A 23,761-nucleotide genomic window follows, 5' to 3' on the forward strand; every position below is an offset into this window, starting at 1 on the left:
CTGCTAGTTTAATGCATTCTTGGTCGAACCATGGTTTGTTCCTACGTATTTCCGCGTGTCCCAATTTTTCTATTGCTGAACTTTTAATGCTATCTCTAATTTCAATCCAAGTATCCTCAACATTAGTGCACTCCGAGTCTTCTAAAACCGCGAATCTATTCGAAACTTCAATCTGGTATTCCTCTCTTACCTGGCTCTCTTCTAATTTCTTTAAATTAAATCTCTCCGTTTTCGGACATTGAATATTACCTTTATTCAACGATAATCTCTCCCGTATTATCGCTACTACCAGGTAGTGATCAGTGTCACAATCAGCCCCTCTAAACGACCGGACGTCAATTATGCTAGATTGTCTTCTTCTATCTACTAAAACGTGATCAATTTGATTATGTGTTTTTCCGTCTGGTGATGTCCAAGTGTATTTATGAACGTCGCGATGTGGGAATTTTGTACTCTTCACGATTAGGTTTTTGGATGTTGCAAAGTTCACGAGTCTAACACCGTTGTCATTACTTTCCTTATGCAAACTGTCGTTCCCTATAATCGGTTTGAAAATATCCTCTCGTCCTACCTTCGCATTGAAATCCCCTAATAGAATCTTCATATGGTATCGCGGGAGTTGGTCAAATATCCGTTCCACTTCTTCGTAAAAACTATCTTTTATATCGTCACCCTTATCTTCAGTTGGAGCATGTACATTTAAAACAATAATATCACACCACCGTCCCTTAAGAGTAATAAAAGAAAGTCTGTCAGTAACAAATTCAACCCGTTTAATTGCTGGTAATATTCGTTTGTGAACGAAAAACCCTGTTCCTAACTGGTGATTTTTATTTCCTTCCCCGTAAAAGAACGTAAAATTTCCGGAATTCTCAGATCCATTTCCTTCCCACCTAACTTCCTGAACTCCTACTAAGTCCATCCTGTATTTCTCTAACTCACTCGTTACAGATTTTAACGCGCCTGCCCTATAAAGACTTCTAATATTCCATGTTCCAAATCTCATGTCCATTTTCTTTTGCTGATGTCGTGCCAAGTTATCAGTCCTTGTCCGAGGCTTTTGTGAATGTTTCTGAACAAGTACCTTTTTTTACAGGATGAGGGTGTTAGCCTAACCCAAACCCCCAAGCTGGAGGACCACTCCTAGTCGTCTGTCCGCGACTGCTTATTCAGTATATTCGCAGCTAACCTCTATATCTAGAGGCCTTCTCCTCGATCCGCAACCTGAGGACGCGCCATGCCGTGGTGACAGGAACCCACGTTACACGGTTGTGGTTATTATATCTAAATAATATTAGTACATACTTCACACTTCTGTAATTTACTATTTATATACTGAGGCAAATAAAGCTGATGAGACCTTAAGCCAAGAAATAGATAGATAGATAGATAGATAGATAGATAGATAGATAGATAGATAGATAGATAGATAGATAGATAGATAGATAGATAGATAGATAGATAGATAGATAGATAGATAGATAGATAGATAGATAGATATGTCTGAAAGAGTACTTTTTGGATTCCAGAAAATTCAAAAATCTTTCAGAAAAATTGTTGTCGATTCCAAAATATTTGCATTTTCAATGAATTCAACAACTGGAAGATAAACCGACCTAATATGGTTAGAAACAAGTTGCTGCCGGTGGAGAAATATGTACAGCTTCCGAGACAAAACAATAGGTGTGTCAGAAAGAACAGCACTAGGAATCATTTAAGTAGCGTGAAATTCTGTAACATTTCCCTTCCGAAAAGAGAATCTTTGCCTCTTGCAGAATGAATTTCAGTAACTAGAGTATCACTATTACTAGAGAGGTGATCGTCTTGAGTTTGGTCAAGTACTTGATCTATTTCATCCGTAACATCTTAACAAAATAAGTCATTAAGGTTTTTATATATAAGAGCTAAAATTCTCAATCGTACCGAAGAATGTGTCTGAGTTCTTGGATCTGAAGAGTTCATGAACGTAAATATTGCCATGTTGTGATGAGTACAAGGTAAACATTGATGTATCTTACGGATTCCAAAAATGTCTTCGGCTGAAGATCCTAATTCTAGTATGAGTTCCGCCAACAAGTAGTGAGGACCGTTGAGAGAGTTATTATGAGCACAGCTTGCTTGAGAAGTCCAAAGTAGTTGACTTTATTAGTAATAAAATATTTATAATGTTAACTCGTAATAAGATTTAAACTTAGGATATTAATATAATTATTTCTATTTTACTAATTTACTTTCCTTCTTTAGATGTGAAAAATCGTACGGAGAAATTTGGAAGCGAAGAACATTCAAATCTTCTACTGAAAGGTTTGTTTCAATACACCTCTTGTATCACGCTTACATAACACATAATTCATATAACAAAACATATAAATATTGGATTCACGTACGTTTGGATTTAACATGTTTTAATTTAGATTAAAATGCTTAGTTTTCATAATTATTTGAACACTGTTGTTAAATATAACTAAAACATAATTAGTGAGGAAAAGTTCTTATCACTTTGAAATATTGGTAATAGAATCGGAATACAATTTAAAAATTTAGGAACAAGATTATTAAGATCACGATACTGAACAGAATCACTAAATTACTAACGAGTTACTTGAGTTTAAAATGATTTGTGAATGACTATACATGCACTGTTCGGCATTAATTTAAGAACATTTTGTGTGTTTGTGCGGTTCAAAAACATCACAATTATCACATGACTTGTTCCTACCTCTGTTCACACTAATGGAAATTAAATTTGTTATCAAAGAATTATTATCTAATACCGTGATATATTTCCGGCTTCAATTATCACTTATTGCCCTTATCTCGAACCCTAATTCAGACAATTATTCCAATTAGATTCCGGTCATACTTTGAAGTAGAGACGCTGAATTAACTAGAGCTAAAGTGATCCTACATCAAAGAATGCCTGGTATTACCATTAATATACTGCTTCGTTGAAAAGTTAATTAATGGAAATATATAAACTGCTAAACTAACACTTCATACTCTTTTAAAAAGTAAATGCATTCAATACAATAATATACTTACATTAAAATTTGTATTACAAGAGAAAAATAAAAAATAATATCTAACTCATTAAATCGGGAGAAAGTTAACTTTAATTATAGAAATCTGAGTATTAATTATTCTTGTTCATATAACATATAAGTCGCCGCTGTGGCTCAGTGGTAGAGCGTACACCTCTGGTGCATGGGGTTCTTGGTTGGATCCCAGCTCGTGCCAAGTGAAATTTGTGGTAAAGAAACATAGTGTGCGTGGATTTTCTCGAGGTTCTCCCGTTTCCGCCACTTTCCTCATGCCACCATTTCATTCATTTCTCATCATCAACGTCTCCTTGAGCCTAGCCGGCATCATCGTGAGACGAAAAACCAAAAGCTTTCATTTCATTTTCATATAACATATAACATAGTTTTCATATAACAGTTCTTGTTCATATAACATAGTTTTCTATTCTGATAACCCAGGCTAGTTTGCTTGTTCTAGATCTTTCCAGCTGTCGTGGTATGAATCTCACGTCTAGTTATGAATTTACATTTAATATATCCTCGTTGTTAGAAGGCAAGCTCAAATCAAATAAACCTCCTCTGTTTAAAAAATTTCGTGTCTTCAGGTTACCATTAGTTTGCTTCATGTGTGACACTTAAATTCGTTTAACTGTTCCTTTCTAGGTTACTTATATTATTTCTTATTAGCATCAGTGTCATACTTAATTCAGTGCCAAATATAAAGAGTACTTCCCTATACGATGGTTAAGTAAAGCTTCTAACTACTACTAAATGAGTCACAGCAATTTAGTTTGATTACTCAATCGAATGATAAGTTGTAGCTACATTTTAAATTAAAAGCAAAACTACTTCCTCAGAATAATAATAGGACATTACAAAAATGTTGTAACAGATAAGCTATGAACTCGCTGCGTTACGTGTAAGACGTTTTGACAAAATTATTTTTTCTTTTACTTTGAAACACAATTAAATCTTCGTAACATGTAACATAATTTCTTAATGATAGTCTAATACTGGCAGATATGCGTTTTATTTCTAGTAGTATCCTCAACCAGTTTAAAAATATGATAATTTTTGAAAATTCAAATATGTCAATTTTCATATGTATATATGACACACAACGGTAGTGAGACATACTTCGTTATATAGTTCAACGATGTAATCTCAATTATGCCAGCCCATTAGAGTTCGATCTTTTTGCGTTGGTGCTCGTTTTGAAAAAAGAAAGTTCTATTATTCATCAAACCATTATTTAAGAAAAATGTCTTAAACGTTATTAATGTTTAAAAATCTTACATCTATTATTTTAAACATTTATAAATAACACTCTCTGCACCTTGAAAACAATTATCTATGCAAGGTATTCAGAAATATCGTAAAAATTAATATGTAGGAATGTATGTTGGTTTTCATTTCTTAAACCCAAGATATATATATATATTACATTTGCTTACTATGAACAAATTAATGATAATGTCTGCTTTTACACTGCAAAATATCTTGGAGAAAGGGTAATGAAATTGTAACATTCAATACTAGAACATGTACCATGTAAATGTCCTTAACATATATCATTTCCGAATTCACTTAAAAGTACATGAAATCTTCTTTCAGGAGAAACAGTGACAATGCAAATACATTTTAAATAACCACTCATTTAGAACATTCCAAGTTATATGCAGTCTGAAATGTACACAACACCATTAACATCGAAACCCTAATAATTATATCGAACGGGTTTAAAGTAACAACACTAAGTATATAGTAATTTTGTATCCCAAATTTCTGAAGACTCTGGCGATTACAGAGCTCATTCTTCGAAAACAATTTCAGTAAAGTAATAAGTCTTCCATAATATACAACGTTAGTCCACTATTAGATTGGCGTTATTGAAATGTTCGTTTTACATTCTGGAAAGCAAACCAATTACTCTCTATGCAGTAACCAATGAAAAAATTGAGATTACTCGTGAGACACAAACTTAGTAGATATTTAGAAAACATCTTAGAGTATATAGCCATTCTTTTCATAAACACGACCATGTAAAAGCAGCCAACAAAGTAATCAAAATTACGGGTTATATCCCTATATGACTTCAAACTGCGGGATCCTGAGCAAATATCTGCAAAATGTCAAGAGCAAATTTGAGTTACGAGCGGTGAATGAACAGAAGCAGTGACACTTCTATTTTTCAAGACCGTGAAAAAAAGCTAATACAAAGTTAGTACAAGTCCAGAAACCTAAGATGCACAGTACCACTATCACTAGACGGATCAGCGCTAGTAAGGTGTAATAGTTGAAGTTACGAATCCCAATACTAGGTGCACTGCCATTAGGTGTGCAATTTTAGTAGTCTCCATAAACCATTGAAGGAATTCCTAAATCATCTTCCAAATTCAGATTAAAATTCATATATTATTACCTTCAAAGGTGCTCAGAACAGCAGTCTGACTGAAATCAACGTCCAGAACGGTTTCTGAAACTACACTTACACCAGTAGAAAATAGTCTATGCAGGTAATGATTAATTACATGTATCAACGTAGTGGAAAAACATCACTGCGAATCGGCACTAGACGAATTCTATTAAATGCAATACAAGGAGGTTTGCAACAATCAAACAGTGGTCTTGTAACACACCGCCGCATCAACACAGCGATTCGATCCCGATATTTTAAGAATTTATATTCCCAAAACAAAACATCTGTAGAGGTAAACACAACGACAGAGCACTAGAGACACCAGGCCTATAGTCAGACAATGAAAACAATCGTATTTGAGATTCCGTTAATTATATCAAGTCGAAATTAGAATAACTTGGAAGCAGTCTATCAAGGAGTAATAAAACCATTACTTCACAATTCAAATACAATATTAACTACCCCAAAAATTTATTTCAATTAAATCCTACAATTTATTTTCAAAAATCTAATCACTTCTGTGAATTTCAACCGACTAGGTAGTTAATCCTTTAATACCTGACTTTTTACATATCATTGTATATACTGAATTTAAGGTTATAAATTTCTTTCAATTAAATTTCAACTCCCAAAGTTAAATTTCAACTCCGACTCTCCTCTTCTGTTGTCAGATAAGTCTTTCCTTTTATACGAACGTAGAAGTAGTACCGTAACCAGAGCAGGATTTGTAGGCACCATCCGCCAAACAGGAGGAACAAATCGAGCCACCTTCTACGTAAACGAGAGCAAACCGCAGTTTATGCCCGCAAATTCTTGTTATTCCAGTTGATTATTAGCCTGTTAGGAATCCTCGGCTGAACTAATGCTCGTCCTCGGATCAAAATGTACGAAGAACGAAGCAGCTTTGTAACTTAAACTACGGACTCACTGAAAATTATTAGATCTTGACAATTCTTTTCTCTCTTTCAAATTTTAAGCGCATATTTTTATCCTTAGTTACATCGTCAATTTAATCGTTTAAACACTGCTTTCAAATCATAACAGTGCACTTAATATAAAACATTTTTAAGACAAAATAATTATTTTAATAAATTTTTCTCTCTACACTTTTCTACTTTTAGTTTCTTCTTCATCCTTTTTGATTTTTTTACTTCCAATTTTCGTAGCAGCTGTTAAGCTGGTACACTCTACAAACACATTGTCCTTTTGATACACGAGAAGACATTATAGAAAATACAGAACAGACTTCCATTGAAGGGACAATTCTTCATCCACCATATTCGCCCCAAAGTTTTTGCCTATTTTAAGGACCAAACTGCTTTCAAGTCACATAAAAATTTACAAGAGAAATGTGAGATGAATGATTTCTTTGGATTCCACAGTACAGAAAAGTTTCCTCATGTACTCAAGTCGATTGGTGATCGATGTAGGAAGTGTGTGGTATAATCCTGATAATAATTTGACTAAACTTAATATTCCTCTTTGTTTTCTGGCCTTTAAAAGTGACAAGTCATTATTATATTTCAGTGCATAAAACGAACCTCATTCCTATGGTTAACCCTTTCCGACCCTTGGCATTTTTGGCATTTTCTTACATTTTCAGTTAGTGGCTTATTGCTCCAGAACTATTTACCCCATTTAAGGCCTTGCCTTTTAGTAGAGGAATGTGGCTTTTTCTTAGTGTAAGTTACATTGAAGTGTTCTCAACCGGAAAGAAATTATTGAGGGAAATGTAGGAGTGAAAATTTACAAAATTCCCCAACCGAATTTCAAGATTTTCAGTAGCTAGCACCACTGTTGCCACATTAGTCCAAGTCGCATAAAAAAATTATTTTTTGTACTGACATTGTACAGTGAAAACCTCAAGTCGCTGGCTGCCACACAAAGAGAGAAAAAATTATCTGTCATCATACTCATGAAATTTTGACACCTTTTACGCCTCAGAAGCAAAAATCAACAGATATGCGGGGCTACAGCTTCTCTAATTATCCCATTAACACCTTTTATGGTGCGTTCTGTAGGCCCAAAAGAAAGCTTTCAGATAGTGGTACGTTTGTTTCAATGTAGCCAGTAAGATTTTCTCCGAATTTTTCACCTAAAATCGGGAATTATTTGTGTTTTGGCTGACTACACTGCCACCAGAGAGACACGAAATATCTGAAAATAAACCTTGATAGCCTGTTAATTCATCCTATAAGTGTCATGGAAATATCTAACAAAGTAAGCATGGAATTTAAAAGAATATCTCATTCTACTTCAGAAATTTACCACTTACAGAACATGGTTTATTATAAACCTCAACTGTACTTCCCCTCATTATTCTACTAAAACGTTTATGGTACGTTGTGTAGGCTAAGAGTGAGATTTTCAGTCAGTGGTACGTTTGCTCGTATGTAGCTAACAAGAGGGAAATAATAGAGACAAAAAAGGATTGTTTGAAAAACTTCCCCTAAAATTGTTAATTATTTTTGGGCAGCAACACTGTTACCAGACAAACGCAAACTATCTTAAAATAAACATTGATACATCGCTAATAAATCCTACAAGTATCATGTCGATATTAAATAACAAAGGTTCTGATTACAAAAAAATAGTTTACGATAAACAAAAAAAGTAGGAAAAACTAGAAAAATCAAGAGTTAGAACCTAGAAACTAATTTTTTGGCGCCCCCTAATTAACCCATTGTAACGATCTGTAACCGCTTTTGTTCAGTAAGGATCAATGTTCGACTGGCGTAAGTTGTCTTGCCCTTGGACGTTCAGGTACGGATTTATAAACAAAAATTTCAAAAATTTCGAATTTTTTTTTACCAAATTTAGAAAAAAATCATTTCCGTAGTTAGCGGCAATGCGCGCGAGTCGGTGCAATTGATGTCAACGATTAGGTACCCATCCGAGGTATCTATCTGACAAGTCTTAAAGAGACCTCTCTACAACGAAGGAAGCTACAGGGATAAAAGAAAAAAGAAAATTTCAAATTGCAAAATTCTAAATTTTTGACTTTGGGTTGAAATTTGAGAAGGAAATTTGACACCCAGAGAAAAAACTAACATGGTAAACCATGCTCCAACCATATTTGGCGAAAAAATATCCCGATATCTTAATTAGTGTCCACACAGAAAAAGTGCTCAAAAATATGACAATGTCCTGTACGTAGTTACGGAAGTAACATTTGTAAATAAGATATAGATTATGACTCAGAATTATGATGGATGTTTCAATTTGAGCTTATGATATGAGTTGTAAGAAGATATTGATTTATAGAATATGGGTTCTAGCAGTGGAAATGTAAAGAGGATTTGTGATAGTTAAAGAGTGCATTGGGCACAGATTAAGAATAAAAATTTGTTTGAAACCCAATTATAAGATTTTGATTAGCAAAGAATTTTATAAAAAAAATCTTCATATCAAACATAATTATTTTTAAATTTGTTATAATATTATTATTAAAATATAAATATAATTTAAGTTTGAATACTGAAATTTGATATGTATTGTTCTCAACTTCCTTTATACAGAACACGAAGATAGGAACAAAACCAACGATCAAGGATTAGATAATGGTACGTTTTATTTTAAAAAATAACTTCATTAACAGTTAGTATTTAATACTGAGAAAGTTCCAAACTCGTACTTTAATTGAAATTGGTTAATCGATAAAACTTAGCAAATAAAGCATACATGTGTAAAATCAAGCTAATATATGTTTATGGAAATATAAACGTACTCTTATCATTATTTTAATCATAGATTAATTTATGGCAGTTGTCTATATAACGTAAAAAGCAGGTAAATGTAGGATGTAATTCGTTTATCCATACTCTAACTATAAGTTAATTATCATTAACAGCTTCACTGAAATATTGAGCATTACTGTTTTTAGAATCTTGTTTGATTTTATGATTTATATAAAAATTATCTTCGGCTATATATACAGTATAGGCTATATACTAGTAATTTTAACTTATTAACTGAAAAGATACTCTTTTATTTCAGCAATAGACAATGACAACGAAACTGACAAAGGAAGATATCCTAGTAAGTATAAAGTTTCTACAATGGGCCTATGTTTAGCAGAAGGGGTCCAGCTCATTTCTCTAAAAAATGTTACAATTTTGGCAATTTCCGTTCACATTCCGTTAGTTTAGGGTAGGGTTGGTTAGTTTAAGTTAGGTTAGACTAGTTTAGGTTACGTTAGGTTAGTTTAGTTTATGTTATATTAGTGTAGGAGTCCCGCATAATTTTCCAAAAAAATGATAGAATTTCGCTTATTTCTACTAATATTACGTTAGTTTAGGTTAGTTCAGGTTAGCTGACGTTAGTTTATGTTAGGTTAGGTTGGATTTGGTTACGTTATGTTACGTCTAGGTACTTGCATCACTCATTGCTCCTGTAAATTTTGTGTTTTTTACGTGCTTTTGGACCCCTTGTACTAAACATACCCCCTACAATGTAGTAAGTGTTAATATGTACAAAATTGTAGAAACGTAATAAAGAAACATTTGTTTCTTTACAATTTGAAAAACTAAACTCACAGGTTCTGTATATTCAATCTTATTATACAGTTTGGAACTTAACCCTTTGCTGGGCAATGTTGCTCTCAAGCAAAATCTCCTTCTATTGCGTTATCCTATTACGAATTATAACTTCAGTGATCATTTGATGGGCATTATTACTTTCATTCAATATTCATATACATGATTTGCGGGTCGCTTCCTTAGTTACTTCTAATATTCGTCAACAGGGGGCAGTCAAATTTAGCATTGTAGAAGGTTTATCTCCTACATTCCGAGAAATTTGTTTGTTTGTTTTTATTATTTATTTATGGCTTCTTGCTCTGAAGGAAAATATTTCAACGAAACTGTTGGTAATTGCTGATAATATTCTTCTGATATTTTACCATAATATGGCAATGCTGCTCCATAGCTGCACATAAGACCTACCTTATGGAAATGGTGTTTTAAAATAAACACTCTGTATTTAGTAACCAAAGTACAAAAATGCCTTACAAATTACGAAATTATAATTAGGAATTCATGGTTCAAATATAAAAGCAAACTAAATAGTAATGCTATCAATGTTTGCCCATTAAAGGGTTAAATGATATGTGTTTACAATATAGGCTTCCTCATCTTTTTAACAAATTAATAAACATCAATGAGTACGAAACTGATATTCGTGTAAAATTTGTTTAGTTCAGTGCATAAATACGAAAAGAATTACCTTACAATTGCCTTCGTAATTCACCAGGAACGGCTAAGGTACCAAACATTATAGGATAATAGCTAAAATAATGATATATTTTTATATTGTAGAATGTTTCAATAGTAGTTAATTCCAACAATGGAATAATGTAAGGGTTTCTTGAATTATAATATAGGTTTTAGAATAAATGTTTTATGTTGCTGTTTTATAAAGTTACATATGTATATAAAGACGAGTTTTTATATAAATTCCTCGAAAAATGTTCCTTGTTAGTCTAACGATTAAATTACGTTTCATTCAGCCCACAGTACGAAGTGCAATATATGTCAACACGGCTAAACACCTTAGTTTTATTTACCTGTACTTGTAAAAATTACTGATTGCGTGCATTGAGAATTAGACACATCAGAATGCAGAACACCATTAACTTTTTCATTCTCAAAACCTTCATGAAACTTATTATGTTGTCATAGCAACCCAAGCAAAATAGCTATCTTCTTTTTAACAACTCACATTACCTGATTATCAATATAAAATCAACAACATATTATATTATTTTCTTCTTCTTGGGGCCGCGGTGGCTCAGTGGTAGAGCGTTCACCTCTGATGTTTGGGGTCCCGGGTTCGATCCCAACCCCGCCAAATGAACTTTGTGGTGGACGAACACCGTGTGTGGGACTTTCCTCGGGGTTCTCCCGTTTCCTCTCACTTTCTTCATTCCACCATTTTATTCATTACTCATCATCACCGTCTCCTTTAGCCTAACCGGCATAACAGTGGGATGTAAAACTCAAATATTTCATTTCATTTTCATTTCTTCTTCTTCTTCTTCTTCTCCTTATCAAAACAATTGTGCACTTTTAAGCGCCGTTGCCCAAAATAACTACAAGAAAATGGAAGTAATTTATCGCATATATATACAATATCGTTGTATTAGTTGTCTTTTTGTTTCAGGTTAGGTTACTTTAAGTTAGTTAATATTCGGTACCCCTAGGAAGAGTCTATTGAAGACAGTCCTCCGTGTTAGAAGGAAAGATATGTGACTTAATGCTACGCGTTTCATACCAAACGACTCGAGAGTTCTCTTACTTGTATCAAATATTCTCAGAAATTACGGAACCTATTTTAAAAATTATTTAACCATTGGAAAGTGTAATTAATGCAGATAGATAAACTGTATTTTATTCTGAAATAAAGAACATGAGAGCTTGGATCTACATTCTGTTTCCTTACATTAAGACAGAAAACTGAGAACCTACTGAGCAGATTATCAAAGATACTTTTCTGTTGTACAGTTTATTTAATACAGATGATGATAGGCTAGAACTTACTCCGGGATACGCATCCAGAAAGCTTAGTGCCCATATTTTTTTCTTTATATTTCAGAAAAACAGTCTGATAAGCTACTGCTCCCATATTAAAAAATATTCCATCAATGAGAAGTTGGCATAATGTAGGCCTATATAGTAAGAAACCATATTATAACCCTGAATGTGGGGTCGAGAGAGATTAGGGAGCATTTATGTTTTCTTATAAGTAAGAGGCTCTCTGCAAACCTACCGGCCTGAAACTAAAAAATATATTTCACCATTCAAAAGCTAATTTATTGTATATGGCGTTAGGGTATGTTTCATTTCACCATATTGGACCGAAAGCTCTTGCGCCGTGAAAACCCAATCAAAGGAAGTATTGCATCGACTTTAAAATAATCTTTCATGCCTAGAATGCTAATTTAATAGAAATAACAATGGGCTTATTTTTCCTGAAATGAGAAAACGCAAGCGACTGGAATATCCATTTTAGAGTTACAAACCGTGTTATGTGTGAGTAACTGAAATCTTATAGAACTGCAATATCTGTTTGTCTATCAACAGTTACATGTCAGAGCAGAAACGGTAATAAATATCGATAAACGGTTCTCGCAATCGATTCAGCGTTCCAAAAATAGGTTCAATCCCTTCCGTTAACCTTTTATTCAAACCGAAATACAAGAAATTAACAACAACTTCCGGTTTTTATTTCCACTAATCGGTAACAAACTGCGAAAATCGATTTTTGATTCCATTTTCATGTGCATCGATCTAACAAACTTGCATGTGGTAGAAATGTACTACTTAGGTTTTAATGTTGACCGTCGTAGAAATAATGACGTAGTCCATAGTGACAAGCGTTTTTTTAAGAATCGATTCAGTTTCTAAAAATATATATTTAACTACATGTTGTTATAAAAATCGGAAATGGTATAAATCCACTACTACTCCACTTTCAGTACAGATATCTCTATAAAGCAAAGCCGTAGTATATAAAAACCAGAGATAAATTGAAATGGATTCGACATCCGACAGCGATAGGTTCGATTACAAGTATAATCTCCTTTAAATTAAAAGTGGTATAAGTTACGCGTTTTCGGTCTGAACGTTGATTGCCATAAAACAGAAACGGCAATAAATAGGAACAACCTTTTTTTCTGGAATCGATGCAGTGTCTCAAGAAAATATATCATCATCACCCACATCACTCCGCGAAAACAGAAAGTTGTAGAAATGTACTACTATTTCAGTTTCATTACAAATTTTAATAAAGCTAAAACAATAAGAGTAGTGAGAATCAGTTTTGTTTTCAAACGATCACGAATCCAAAAATATGTTCTATTTTAGATTTTATTCCTCTGGTGAAAATTGGAAGTTGTATAGATCTGCAACCACTTCCAGTGTAAACATTAATCTTCATATATGAGAAATGGTATCAGATAACAAAAATTGTTTTCAAAGAGCTTCAGTGTACGAAGAATGAGTTTAGTGTGATAAATTTCAATGTTATGTTGATGTAATTTAGAAATCCAGCGTAGTTTCACATATCCATCAGGCTCTTAAAGAATTGCAAAATTCTGCACTTTCTAATGTACAACGGTACTCAGTTGCAGTTGCCTAGTACCTAACTAATATACTTACTACGCACGTTTCGTGGTAATTTTAGTGGAAAATGACAATAGTCGAAATAGTTACTTTGGATATTGTTCAGAAAATAATTCATCTTAAATGATAAAAGATGGTGTACTAGTTATTAATAATATTTTATTTCAAGTCTTTAAGATCTATAAGACAATTACATATTATTATTGCAATAGTCAGACAATGCATGCATCGTTCTTAACCTAGGTTCAACCTAAAGGCAAAAGCCTATAAGGCATGAACCTACGGTAATTAAGGACCTTTAGAAAAAAGCTTAAAATTTGTTCAAGAACAGTAAAATACTCATCACACGTGTGCATCCTTTACACGATTACATGGCATGTTTTGAAAGTTTGGTTCTTCCTGAGAAACATAGCATACGAACCAGGAGCCTAAGGTGATTAAGAACAGAGACCGAGCTTTCCTGCTTTCTTAAAAGAAAATGTTAGCTATCTAGTGGTTATATGTTTCATGTATGAGACTGAGACGCGGGTTCGAATCAGGATGGGAGTTCATATGCATCACCTCCCACTTGAAACTGTAGGTAGACGTGTTGCGTAGCCTCGGTGCTAAAAGGGACAATAAATGATATTCCAACTAGCCTTGAATAACATGGTTATCTAAGCATAATAAACGAATTGAGAGACGATTTATATCAATAAAATATTTAGTATTATCGTAATATTTAGAGCTCCACTTCAGATGGATTAAAAGAAGCATAAAACATAGTTGTGTATCTTGATTTGCAGGATGGTGTTGACAATAAGTAACTGTATGATACCGGCAGAATGAAGCGCCTTATTTTAATTATCCTGTTCTTTGTTAGAAGAAAACAAACTTTTATTCAGTTTCCATGCCACTTTCAATTTCATTGAAATCTGATAAAGCTGAAGACGAACTAAGAGATAGTGGGTTTGCGGCAATGGTTTACGAACATAACGTAACTTTACCCAATACGCCGTTTCCTCAAGGGAGCAAACCAGCTTAAGCAGTCATGTTGAAGGATTGAAACAACTAGTATCTGACCACTCATTGGCAGTTTTTAAAAAACTAAATTCATTTTTATACTGCATAGTCATCTAGTTCTTCTTGCCTACCCGAGGTATAAGTGTGATAAAGATGCCGATGATCAATCTGTGTACAAAATAGCTATAGCTGCATCCAAATGCTTTCATTCTTACTACATTAATAAACGTTCCCAATTTCAAGCAGTTGCAATGCAATTTTCATCCTTTGTTCAGTCGTCAAACGTTCTTTCTTTGTATTCCTCGTGCTCAGGTTGTTGTTCCAGCACCCGATCTGACTCAATTCTACAACAAACTTGAGCTATCTGCTGATCATGTCTTTCAACTATCGCTACGTCGTGTGTTTGCTAAAACCACTCAAAAGTCGTTATTAAAAGCCTGTAGGAAGCTTTTCAATAAAACATGCTCTTATGCAAGACATTCTTGTGAGATGCTACTAGTTAAAACGACAGTACTTTCTTGTCCTCTACTACTGGGTACCAAAACGAGTCGCCGAAATTGTGATACTTGCGCGCTCTGATACTGGATACTCTCATTTTGCACATTTGTATAAATTGCGTAGTGACAATCGTTCATACTGTAAATATTGTATCGTACCACTGAATGCTCGGTAGATTCTTTTAGAATGTACAAAATCTTCTGACCTCAGAGTCCTCTGAATACCTTGTTACCGTCTAATATTAATTTGGAAAGTCTCTATTTATAGGTAACATATGCTCAGATATATATTAGTAAGACTAAAATATAACTTTTTGAGGCTTTTCTTTTGACTGTTTTCTTAACTGTCATTATTATTATTATTATTATTAGTAGTAGTAGTAGTAGTAGTAGTAGTAGTAGTAGTAGTAGTAGTAGTAGTAGTAGTAGTAGTAGTAGTAGTAGTAACTTAGTATCAATTGATGTGAAGGAAAAATGACAAACTATATGTATGGTCGTTAAGAGTTTATTTGTGAAATATGAAGAGATTCCTTTGAATAATTTTGAGAAGAACTGTCCAAAACAATATACTCGCATGAATAAATTTGTTGATTATTTCAAGAGATATTACATACTCCGCATTATTGAGTTGTTAATTACATATATATTTATGAAATATGATTAAAATCGCCTACAACATATTTGAGAAAAATTGATTGAAAAATTTCAGTTCCAAGAGTAAAGTACTCCTGTTCATTTTTTTTTATGTAAAATGACTTTAAGCACACTGTAGTATTAGTAATTAAATATTACGGAATATGTATTCGCCTGTGTGGATTTCTGAATGAGAAGCGGTAGAGAAAGTGATGCTAGTAAAATATTTTTGTGGAATATGGCCCAAAGCGACTGAGATATTCTTGAAGAAAATCTCCGATAAGATATCCTCAAGGGTAAATTACACCTGGTAGATTTTTCAGAAAAAAATAATAACTAACCGCATATTATAGAGTTATTAATGAAATATTTATTTATGAAATGTAAACAAGATCGCCTGAGTTTCTTTATAATGAAAATCATCCAGAATAGGCCAACTCCCAAGATTAAACTGCCTTTTCTGAATTTGTTCTAGAAAAATGGCAGATATAATATTATAGAACTGTTAATGCAATATCAATAAATGAAATATGAACAACACCAAAATAGTTGTTTTTGATAAAAACTTAAATTTTCACTTTAAATCTTCATTAAACTTGTAGTTTGCACGAAGTTCAAAAACCTCACTAGGAGAATCTTCTAAAAACGTTAAATTTAAAATTTGCTTTCGATATATTGAAAGTTGTAACCTTAGGGGAATTGTGAGTTTAAATTAGGACGATTAGAAATCCAATAACCCTTTTACACTTTCAAGTGAGGATAAAAGTAATTAAAGTGAAATGATCCTGAAAAGAATCAAATTCGACATTACAGCAGGTCTACGTATTTCATAACCGCTACGTGGGTGCGTTCACAAAGTTTCAAGACTGAGTGTTACCTGTGCAGGGGCGCGCGCACAGACCCACTCCACTGACAGGGTGCGGTAGTTTGGGATGTCAGCTAACCGTCCACACGAGCGTCAGTTGCCTCCGAAACGAAGGAGTGAGTAGATAGCTAGTGGCGTGAGTGCGGATCGGTGACCCCCGTCGAAATCTGAGTGAGTGGAAAATGCAGCGACATTGGGAGCAGCGCTGTGCCATGAAGTTCTGTGCGAAACTGAACAAAACAGTTACAGACTTTTATATGATTTAAGAGACCTACAAAGAAGACACCATGTCACCTGCAATGGTTTTCATGTGGCACGAGAGGTTCAAAGAGGGCCACTAGGACGTTGAAGACGAGGACCGCTCTGGGAGACCTGAAACAAGCCGAACTGAGGAAAATCTGATGAAATTGCATGAATTCTTAAACACTGTTCGTCGTCTTAGTGTTAGATTAATTCCCAGTTAACTGTGATGAGGTCCAAATACGATGTTCAAGTTAGTGACAGAAGATTCGAAGATGAGAAAAGAGTGTGCCAAACTTGTTCCCAAAGTTCTGACTGATGAACGTAAGGCCTGGCTGTTTGCGAAGAAATGCTCGATCCTTATGTCTGGACACAATCCCACCATTCCAGGCGACTTCGACGATGTTATTAGAGAAACCACATTCACAAAGCTATTTCTGAAAACATTCATTATTATTAACTTATTTTATTAGATGTTCCACATTAAGATTGTTGCCATTATCACAAAATACATAAAAAACATTGAGGTGCCCATTATCCTTGATTTATAGCACATCCTTTTACATTCTCCCCTTCACAGCCCTTTGCGCGAAGACTTCCAGGGAGCCTATGACAATGGAAGAAACGCTAGCAGCGGTGTGTTGATGCCCAAGGGTCATATTTTGAATAATTTTAGTCCGTTGTACAAGAATGTTTAATACATTTTGTATTCTCAGAGCAATCTTGAAACTTTGTGAACACACCCTGTATATCGAAAGAGTAATGCTTTTATGTATGTCCGTCTGTTCGCCCGAAATGTGTACACTCGCCTACAGGCTAGCTCTATGTATCTGGACAAATTTTGAAATTTCTGAGGAGAGGTTACCCCTCAAACCAAGCGTATTTTATGTACGTAAGAAAATTAAAATATAATTTTCTCCAAAAGGTTCTAAGATTTTCGTATATTTTTCATCAGTATTCCAGTCACACTCCTATGATATGAAACCCCCAACTACGTCACTCCTCCTACATTCTGGTTATAATTTGTTTTGTTGGTCGCCAAGGCAATTGTAATAAGCCTAACGGATTTAAATGATTTATGAAGGTATTAAAGTTTTAAAAGGCAATGGACTTCCGAAATTATATTTTATTTTCTTTTAGTTATATGACCGTGTCCAGAACGGAGGATGAGGACGAGTGGTTTTCAATTTAAAAAGAATGACACGAAATTACCTTTTCTAAGGTAATTTCATGCTATTGTTTGCTTGTTGTATCAGAAATTCGAAGTTAACAGTAAATTGGAACTAGGCCGATTCATATTCAATTACGCCGAATAATTGAATATGAACCGAAACCCTCCTTGGTAAGCTGCGAATTGATATGAATGTACTAATCGTATTTCAGAGTGACTTTCTAATTAAATGGTACCGTTAACTTAAATTACCGTATTCATTATATTCTTCTATCATGATGATGCACCACCTCATGTTTTATTCATTAGGCTTTTGATGGTAACTCTGTTAAATGTTGATATTTATGGATTTCCAAGTTTAAAGTAATTCTGTTGACTTGTCATACATTACTAGTATCACACCAAAACTATCTTATTACATATTCCTAAATTATACTAAACACTAAAGTCAAAAGTCAGGTACTACTCACTACTAATACATGTTGAATCAAATAATTCAATTCCACTAAACATTTTAATAAACGAAATATTCATTTTAACATACAGAAAAAGATTGAAAGAAAAGAAAAAAATTGTATAACAGAATATAATAAAATTCGAAAGCAAGATTTTAAAATTTTTATCATTCGCAAAACAGATTTAACTAATGAGTTTTAAGAAAACGGTGTTACATTTGAGATTATTAAAGTATCCAACACATCGGTAACCAGATTATTAAAACATAAATGAAATTAATATACATAGATATATTACACATTTTAGAAGTTGCATAGCGTTTGCATATGTGAAATTTAATAAGCATGTCTAGAAAAAGAAACAAATCTGTTTTTTTTTTTTAGCTCCACTATCAGGTGGCATTACGATTGATACTATACGAAGAATGGTTGATAATAAAACGTCCAATAGTGAACCACTTCCTTTAAGATACTTGAAAGGGTTTCAAGTTAGCAAACTAACGAAAGATAATAAAAACAAAATTCTTGAAGAGGTTAGAAGTAATTAGAACGTTGAGTCTCTTCGCTCACATCCACTTAAAACTTAAATCGTTTGATAAAAAAAAAATCTATATCGGGTCCTATGTCGATTAGATTGTAGTTCAAAATTTCACTAAGAGTACACAGCACACTTTCATAATTATATATATATATTTCCCTGCTTCTGATAAGCGCTTCAACTGATCTGCTTGAAGGAACCTTATCGGTTTACTTATACGTATCATACCTGAAGAAAATTTGATTTCCACACAGAAATCATAAGTCTCATCCGGGAATAGCATATTTAGTCATTATGAGGAATTTAAATGGTGGGTTGTAGTATCAATTATAACTTCATGAACTATGTTTCTGCTTCCACTTAACATAACGACCACAAAAAAAATTCTTAGATCAGGATATATATATATAGAGAGAGAGAGATATCTGGGACAGCTTCTTAACTTTGATTTCATTAAGTTGAAAAAAAAATTATAATTTGGTATTCCTGAGTGCTTGGTTTATACTGTTACTATATTACTTGCCATCACTGATTTTTGAAATCACTATTTCACTGAGAAGTTGATGCATAACTATATCTCTTCACCCAATTTACAAAATTTTAACAGTATTGAATGATACGTATACACAAATATCGTACTATGAATTGTATTAAAATCAGCAAATATATATTAAAAAAAAAAAAAGTCAAACAAAATATGGCTAGCACCCCAGATGGCAATTCGAACAATGTACTGGTAGGTCGGGACTCGACAAAAATCATGTAGAATCGGTAAATACAGGGCTAACTTTACATTTCTTTACTTCTTTCAAATATTTTGTAATGATTAATTATATATTTTTCATCGTAACATTACAATTCCCTGTAATCATATAATATATGCGTCACAATTCAATTTTTTTTTTCAACCCCATTTCCACTGCGTACAACATATTTATATAGAATGCTCTGTGGCGCTAGGAAGCTTTACTTCATTATATATGTTACAAAATGACTTTGGGTGAACAAAATTATTAAAACAAGGCTACTTCAAAATTAGGTATAAGAGTAAAAAAAAAACATAGTATTTGTAAGATCAATAATTTTCTCTAAATACATTCAAATGTATCGACAACTGTAACAAGTTTGAGGGGAGAGAACAAAATCAAGTTTTATATTGTGATTCTTCCTACACAGAATGGGTATTTGCACTCAGCTCGACGAGGAAATACGATGTCAGTTAAGTTATATCGCAAGAAACCGGAAAGAAAGAAAGAAAAAAAACAAGTGTATTGAAATGTTAATCTGCCACTGAATAACCCAGCTCGCCATAATCCAGACACACGACCGAAGAAGGTAGCAGATAGGCCCGAAACGTAATCATTGAGTATAATATATATATATTGTGTACAATACAAACCAATGTATAAACAGCAAAAAAAAATTAACAACCACTACGAATTGACGCTCAAACTTTTATATAGATATATTAACATGTTTAGGGAAAATAGGGGGATATTAAAAATAAAGAGATAGTTTAGAACAAGAAAAGTCAGGAGTCAAAAGAAATTCAGTCAAAGTTACTTAGTTGAGAGTAAACGAAACTGCGAGTCGTTTTTTTTTTTCAAAACTTAGCAACTATTTTAAATGCCAAATATATTTTCCCCTACTCCAAAAATATCGCTAGCATTAATTTAGACAATTTCCCAACTCGTAGTCCTCGTTAATCCTCAACACATGCATAAGTTTCAAGGTATGAAGAAGTAGTAAGAAGTGGACATTGTTAGTTTCCCACGCTAAAAAAAAACATTTAAACATTCGCTGAATATCCAAACTATTTCATAAACTCCGAACGAATACCGCCCCCAAATATCGGGCGGATTGAAATGTCCCGACATGACCGCTGGAATTGCTGTGTCCTAGCATGGAAAACCAAGAGAAAACACCCTAGGCGTTACCTTTAGGTTCCCCGCGCTCTAGTCGCTGTAATCTGCCAGAAACGTCCATGTCGGTTACGGCCGACTACATCGGAAGGTTGGGTTTGCCTGTTTAATTTTGGAATATTCTAAAAAAAAAATTCGTGGTAGTTTTAAATGTCCGTAGAAGACAGGAAAATAGTAAAGCACTGACTCCAATCTAAGAAAATAATAAGAAATAATAATAATAATAATTCAAAATTCCGACATTTTGGGAAAGAAAACTGCCAAAAATCCCAAAATGAGCTCACAAAGACATGCTCGCTACAGACATGCGCCGCGTTTCTAGAACGTAAGAGGAAAAAGGGAGCGGCGTGTTATCTTACGGTAGTGGTAAGTCAATAATAAAGTTTGAACATCATCTCTATCGATTTTCTCCTTGCATTTAACAGATTCCGAAAGTACGAAAACGAAATCGCAGAAAACAACAAAATTTGCATCCTCCCAAATCAACACACACACATACATACAACACGTTGTATACTGCACGCCAGAAACACACCACGCAAGTCAGCCGCTTGGAATAATGTTTGGACTTCGGGATAAAATATTTCTTTGCCGTTCGTCAGAGAATAAAGACCATAACTTTCATAAAACAGTTTTAGTTGACCATCCGCATTAGTGAAATGATATCATGCACTTGTGCCTAAAGAAAGTGGTAGGGTAAAAAAAAATCCATATACATGAAGTGTATATACTGATGAAACCTACTTTGACACTATATCTGAACAATTGTCAGTTGTTCCGTTAAGAAAGTTCACTATTATGCTGTTGGTTTCTACCTAAAATCTAAATTTCCTTCACTGCAACTTCTTACCTAACTCAACTAAATAACCTTCCTTTCCCAACGCGTACCGAACTGTTCAATTTTGTCAACAACAAATACAGTTAGCGCAAGACGCCGAAATATCACACGCACTCATCATTACACATGTACTTCCATTAATCGTGGCCTATACTCAAAATACCATGGGGTCTTTATCAATATTCTTATAAATTATCATTGGTGTTGGGCCCAAGAGTCTCTCACTTGTCGATAAAACATTTATATTTATATTTATTTATTTATATTAGTATTACATTACGTTACGGCCACAACACGGTCAAACACATTTTGACTTTATTTACTTTTACACCTATAGACCCCCACGAAACTATACTTTTTTTTTTAATGTGAGTAAATGTTAGCCAGGTAAGTGACATGGCTAGCATTTACAACACGAAAACACACTCTCACTTTTCTGCAGTCTTGAAATAACTGGATTTGCTCTAACTGGATTTGCTTGAAATAACTGAATAATACTCACTCCCAACACATTAGGCTTAAATTTCTACATGAAATTACCAACAGCATATCAAGATTAAAACTTCATATTTAAAATAACCCAAGACCACTTTTTTTTTTTTTTTTTTTTTTTTGAAGCGTATAACTGCATATTAGCAGCTACTTATCAAACTCGCCGCAGGAGTTTGGTGAAAATTGTTCTATTGAAACAAAACACTAACATTGAGCAAAGGGTAACAGATGGCACCCTAGTCGACACAGTAGACAACGATAATGCATCCCTTGCACCTGACAATAAAATTTGCACTTTCATACGTATATTTTCACTAAATGGATGTCATGGACTGAATCAAATTTACAAAAATTATCGAAAAACACTCGCGGCATAATTATTTTAGTCTTGAAATTATTTAAAAGAAATAAGGTTAAACAAAACAAATAAATAACGATTAAATACTCTAATCAATACTACATATCATGGACCTGACCTTGACCTTTACTACGACTAAATCACACAATACATTAACTAAAATCAACAATTATATATTTTCGGTGTGATACTTAACTACGGTGGAACTCTTGCCTATTGTGGATTGTTAAATTTTGTTTCGATATAGCTCGGTTTGCAAAGCAATGGTCAATTTCTACACCGAGTGGAGGGGAATATTGATAACAATGGTTATAAAATCACATATTACAAGTTTAAGACATCTGCAGAGATCAGTCAAGGATCTCTGGCAGATGCCTCGCCGAAAGAACTACATTTTTGTACCCTGGTGGGCCACCCTTACTTAACTTGACATTATGTTATTGTTTATAACGGCACAGAAATTGCATGGGGCTGCCATGATAAAAGAACAACAATACGCTTCATAAAAGAAATGATATACTGTTATTTTTATTGGATGAAGATACCTATAATAACGTTTCACTATTTATTTATTTTTCTTCTATTGAAAATTCTGGATTTACGATTCCAATTACTGCAACATGGCTGCCCACATGACTATTGTTGTGTTCACTTTTGTTTATTACTTTCTGCTGTTAGTTTGTTGTTTTAGTTTCGATTTCTGCTTATTTCACTATTTCATACCTCTGTTATTCGTGTCTGTCCAATCCTATTGAAACGGAGCACTAATGGTATGTATATGTTTATTTATTTTTCCTTACATCAGTTGGCCCTCCTATGCTCACACAGGTTCTTCAAGAAAAGACGCTAACATCACAGATTTAGCGGTCTTTGTAGACTATCATCCAATGGTTTAAAGGCAAAATGCCAATAGGACCTATAACAATCAAGTTAGAGATGGGAGCGAACTACAGGAAACCGTTCTAGCGCATCTCATTGGATGAGATGGTCCCTATCTTTACAAATTATTTTCCTTCCTTCCCGTGATTTATATTATTTGTTTATAGTCATTTATTTTACTTAAATAGAAATTTTAATGTCTAAACTAAAGAGATGAGAGTATAATAACGTGGTCATTAAAGAAGCAGTGGCGGAGAAAGAATTTAAAAAAGGGAATAAATATATTTTAATTTTAATTAAAATTTAACAGGG

General features: G+C 33.6%; 1 protein-coding gene across 8 annotated transcripts in view; it reads left to right on the forward strand.

The window, feature by feature from the left end:
• The window catches only part of LOC145692694 (uncharacterized), an 88,896-nt gene that overhangs the window by 24,800 nt on the left and 40,335 nt on the right, over positions 1-23,761 (forward strand). For all 8 annotated transcript variants that reach the window (XM_081768087.1, XM_081768088.1, XM_081768089.1 and 5 more), the window contains 3 exons: positions 2,245-2,304; positions 8,958-9,002; positions 9,436-9,477. In XM_081768087.1, the coding sequence (XP_081624213.1) occupies positions 2,245-2,304; positions 8,958-9,002; positions 9,436-9,477 (147 nt within the window). The remainder of the gene's footprint in view (positions 1-2,244; positions 2,305-8,957; positions 9,003-9,435; positions 9,478-23,761) is intronic.

This window comes from Thermobia domestica, chromosome 8, assembly GCF_964235325.1.
Source record: "Thermobia domestica chromosome 8, izTheDome1.hap1.1, whole genome shotgun sequence".
Lineage (NCBI taxonomy): Eukaryota > Metazoa > Arthropoda > Insecta > Zygentoma > Lepismatidae > Thermobia > Thermobia domestica.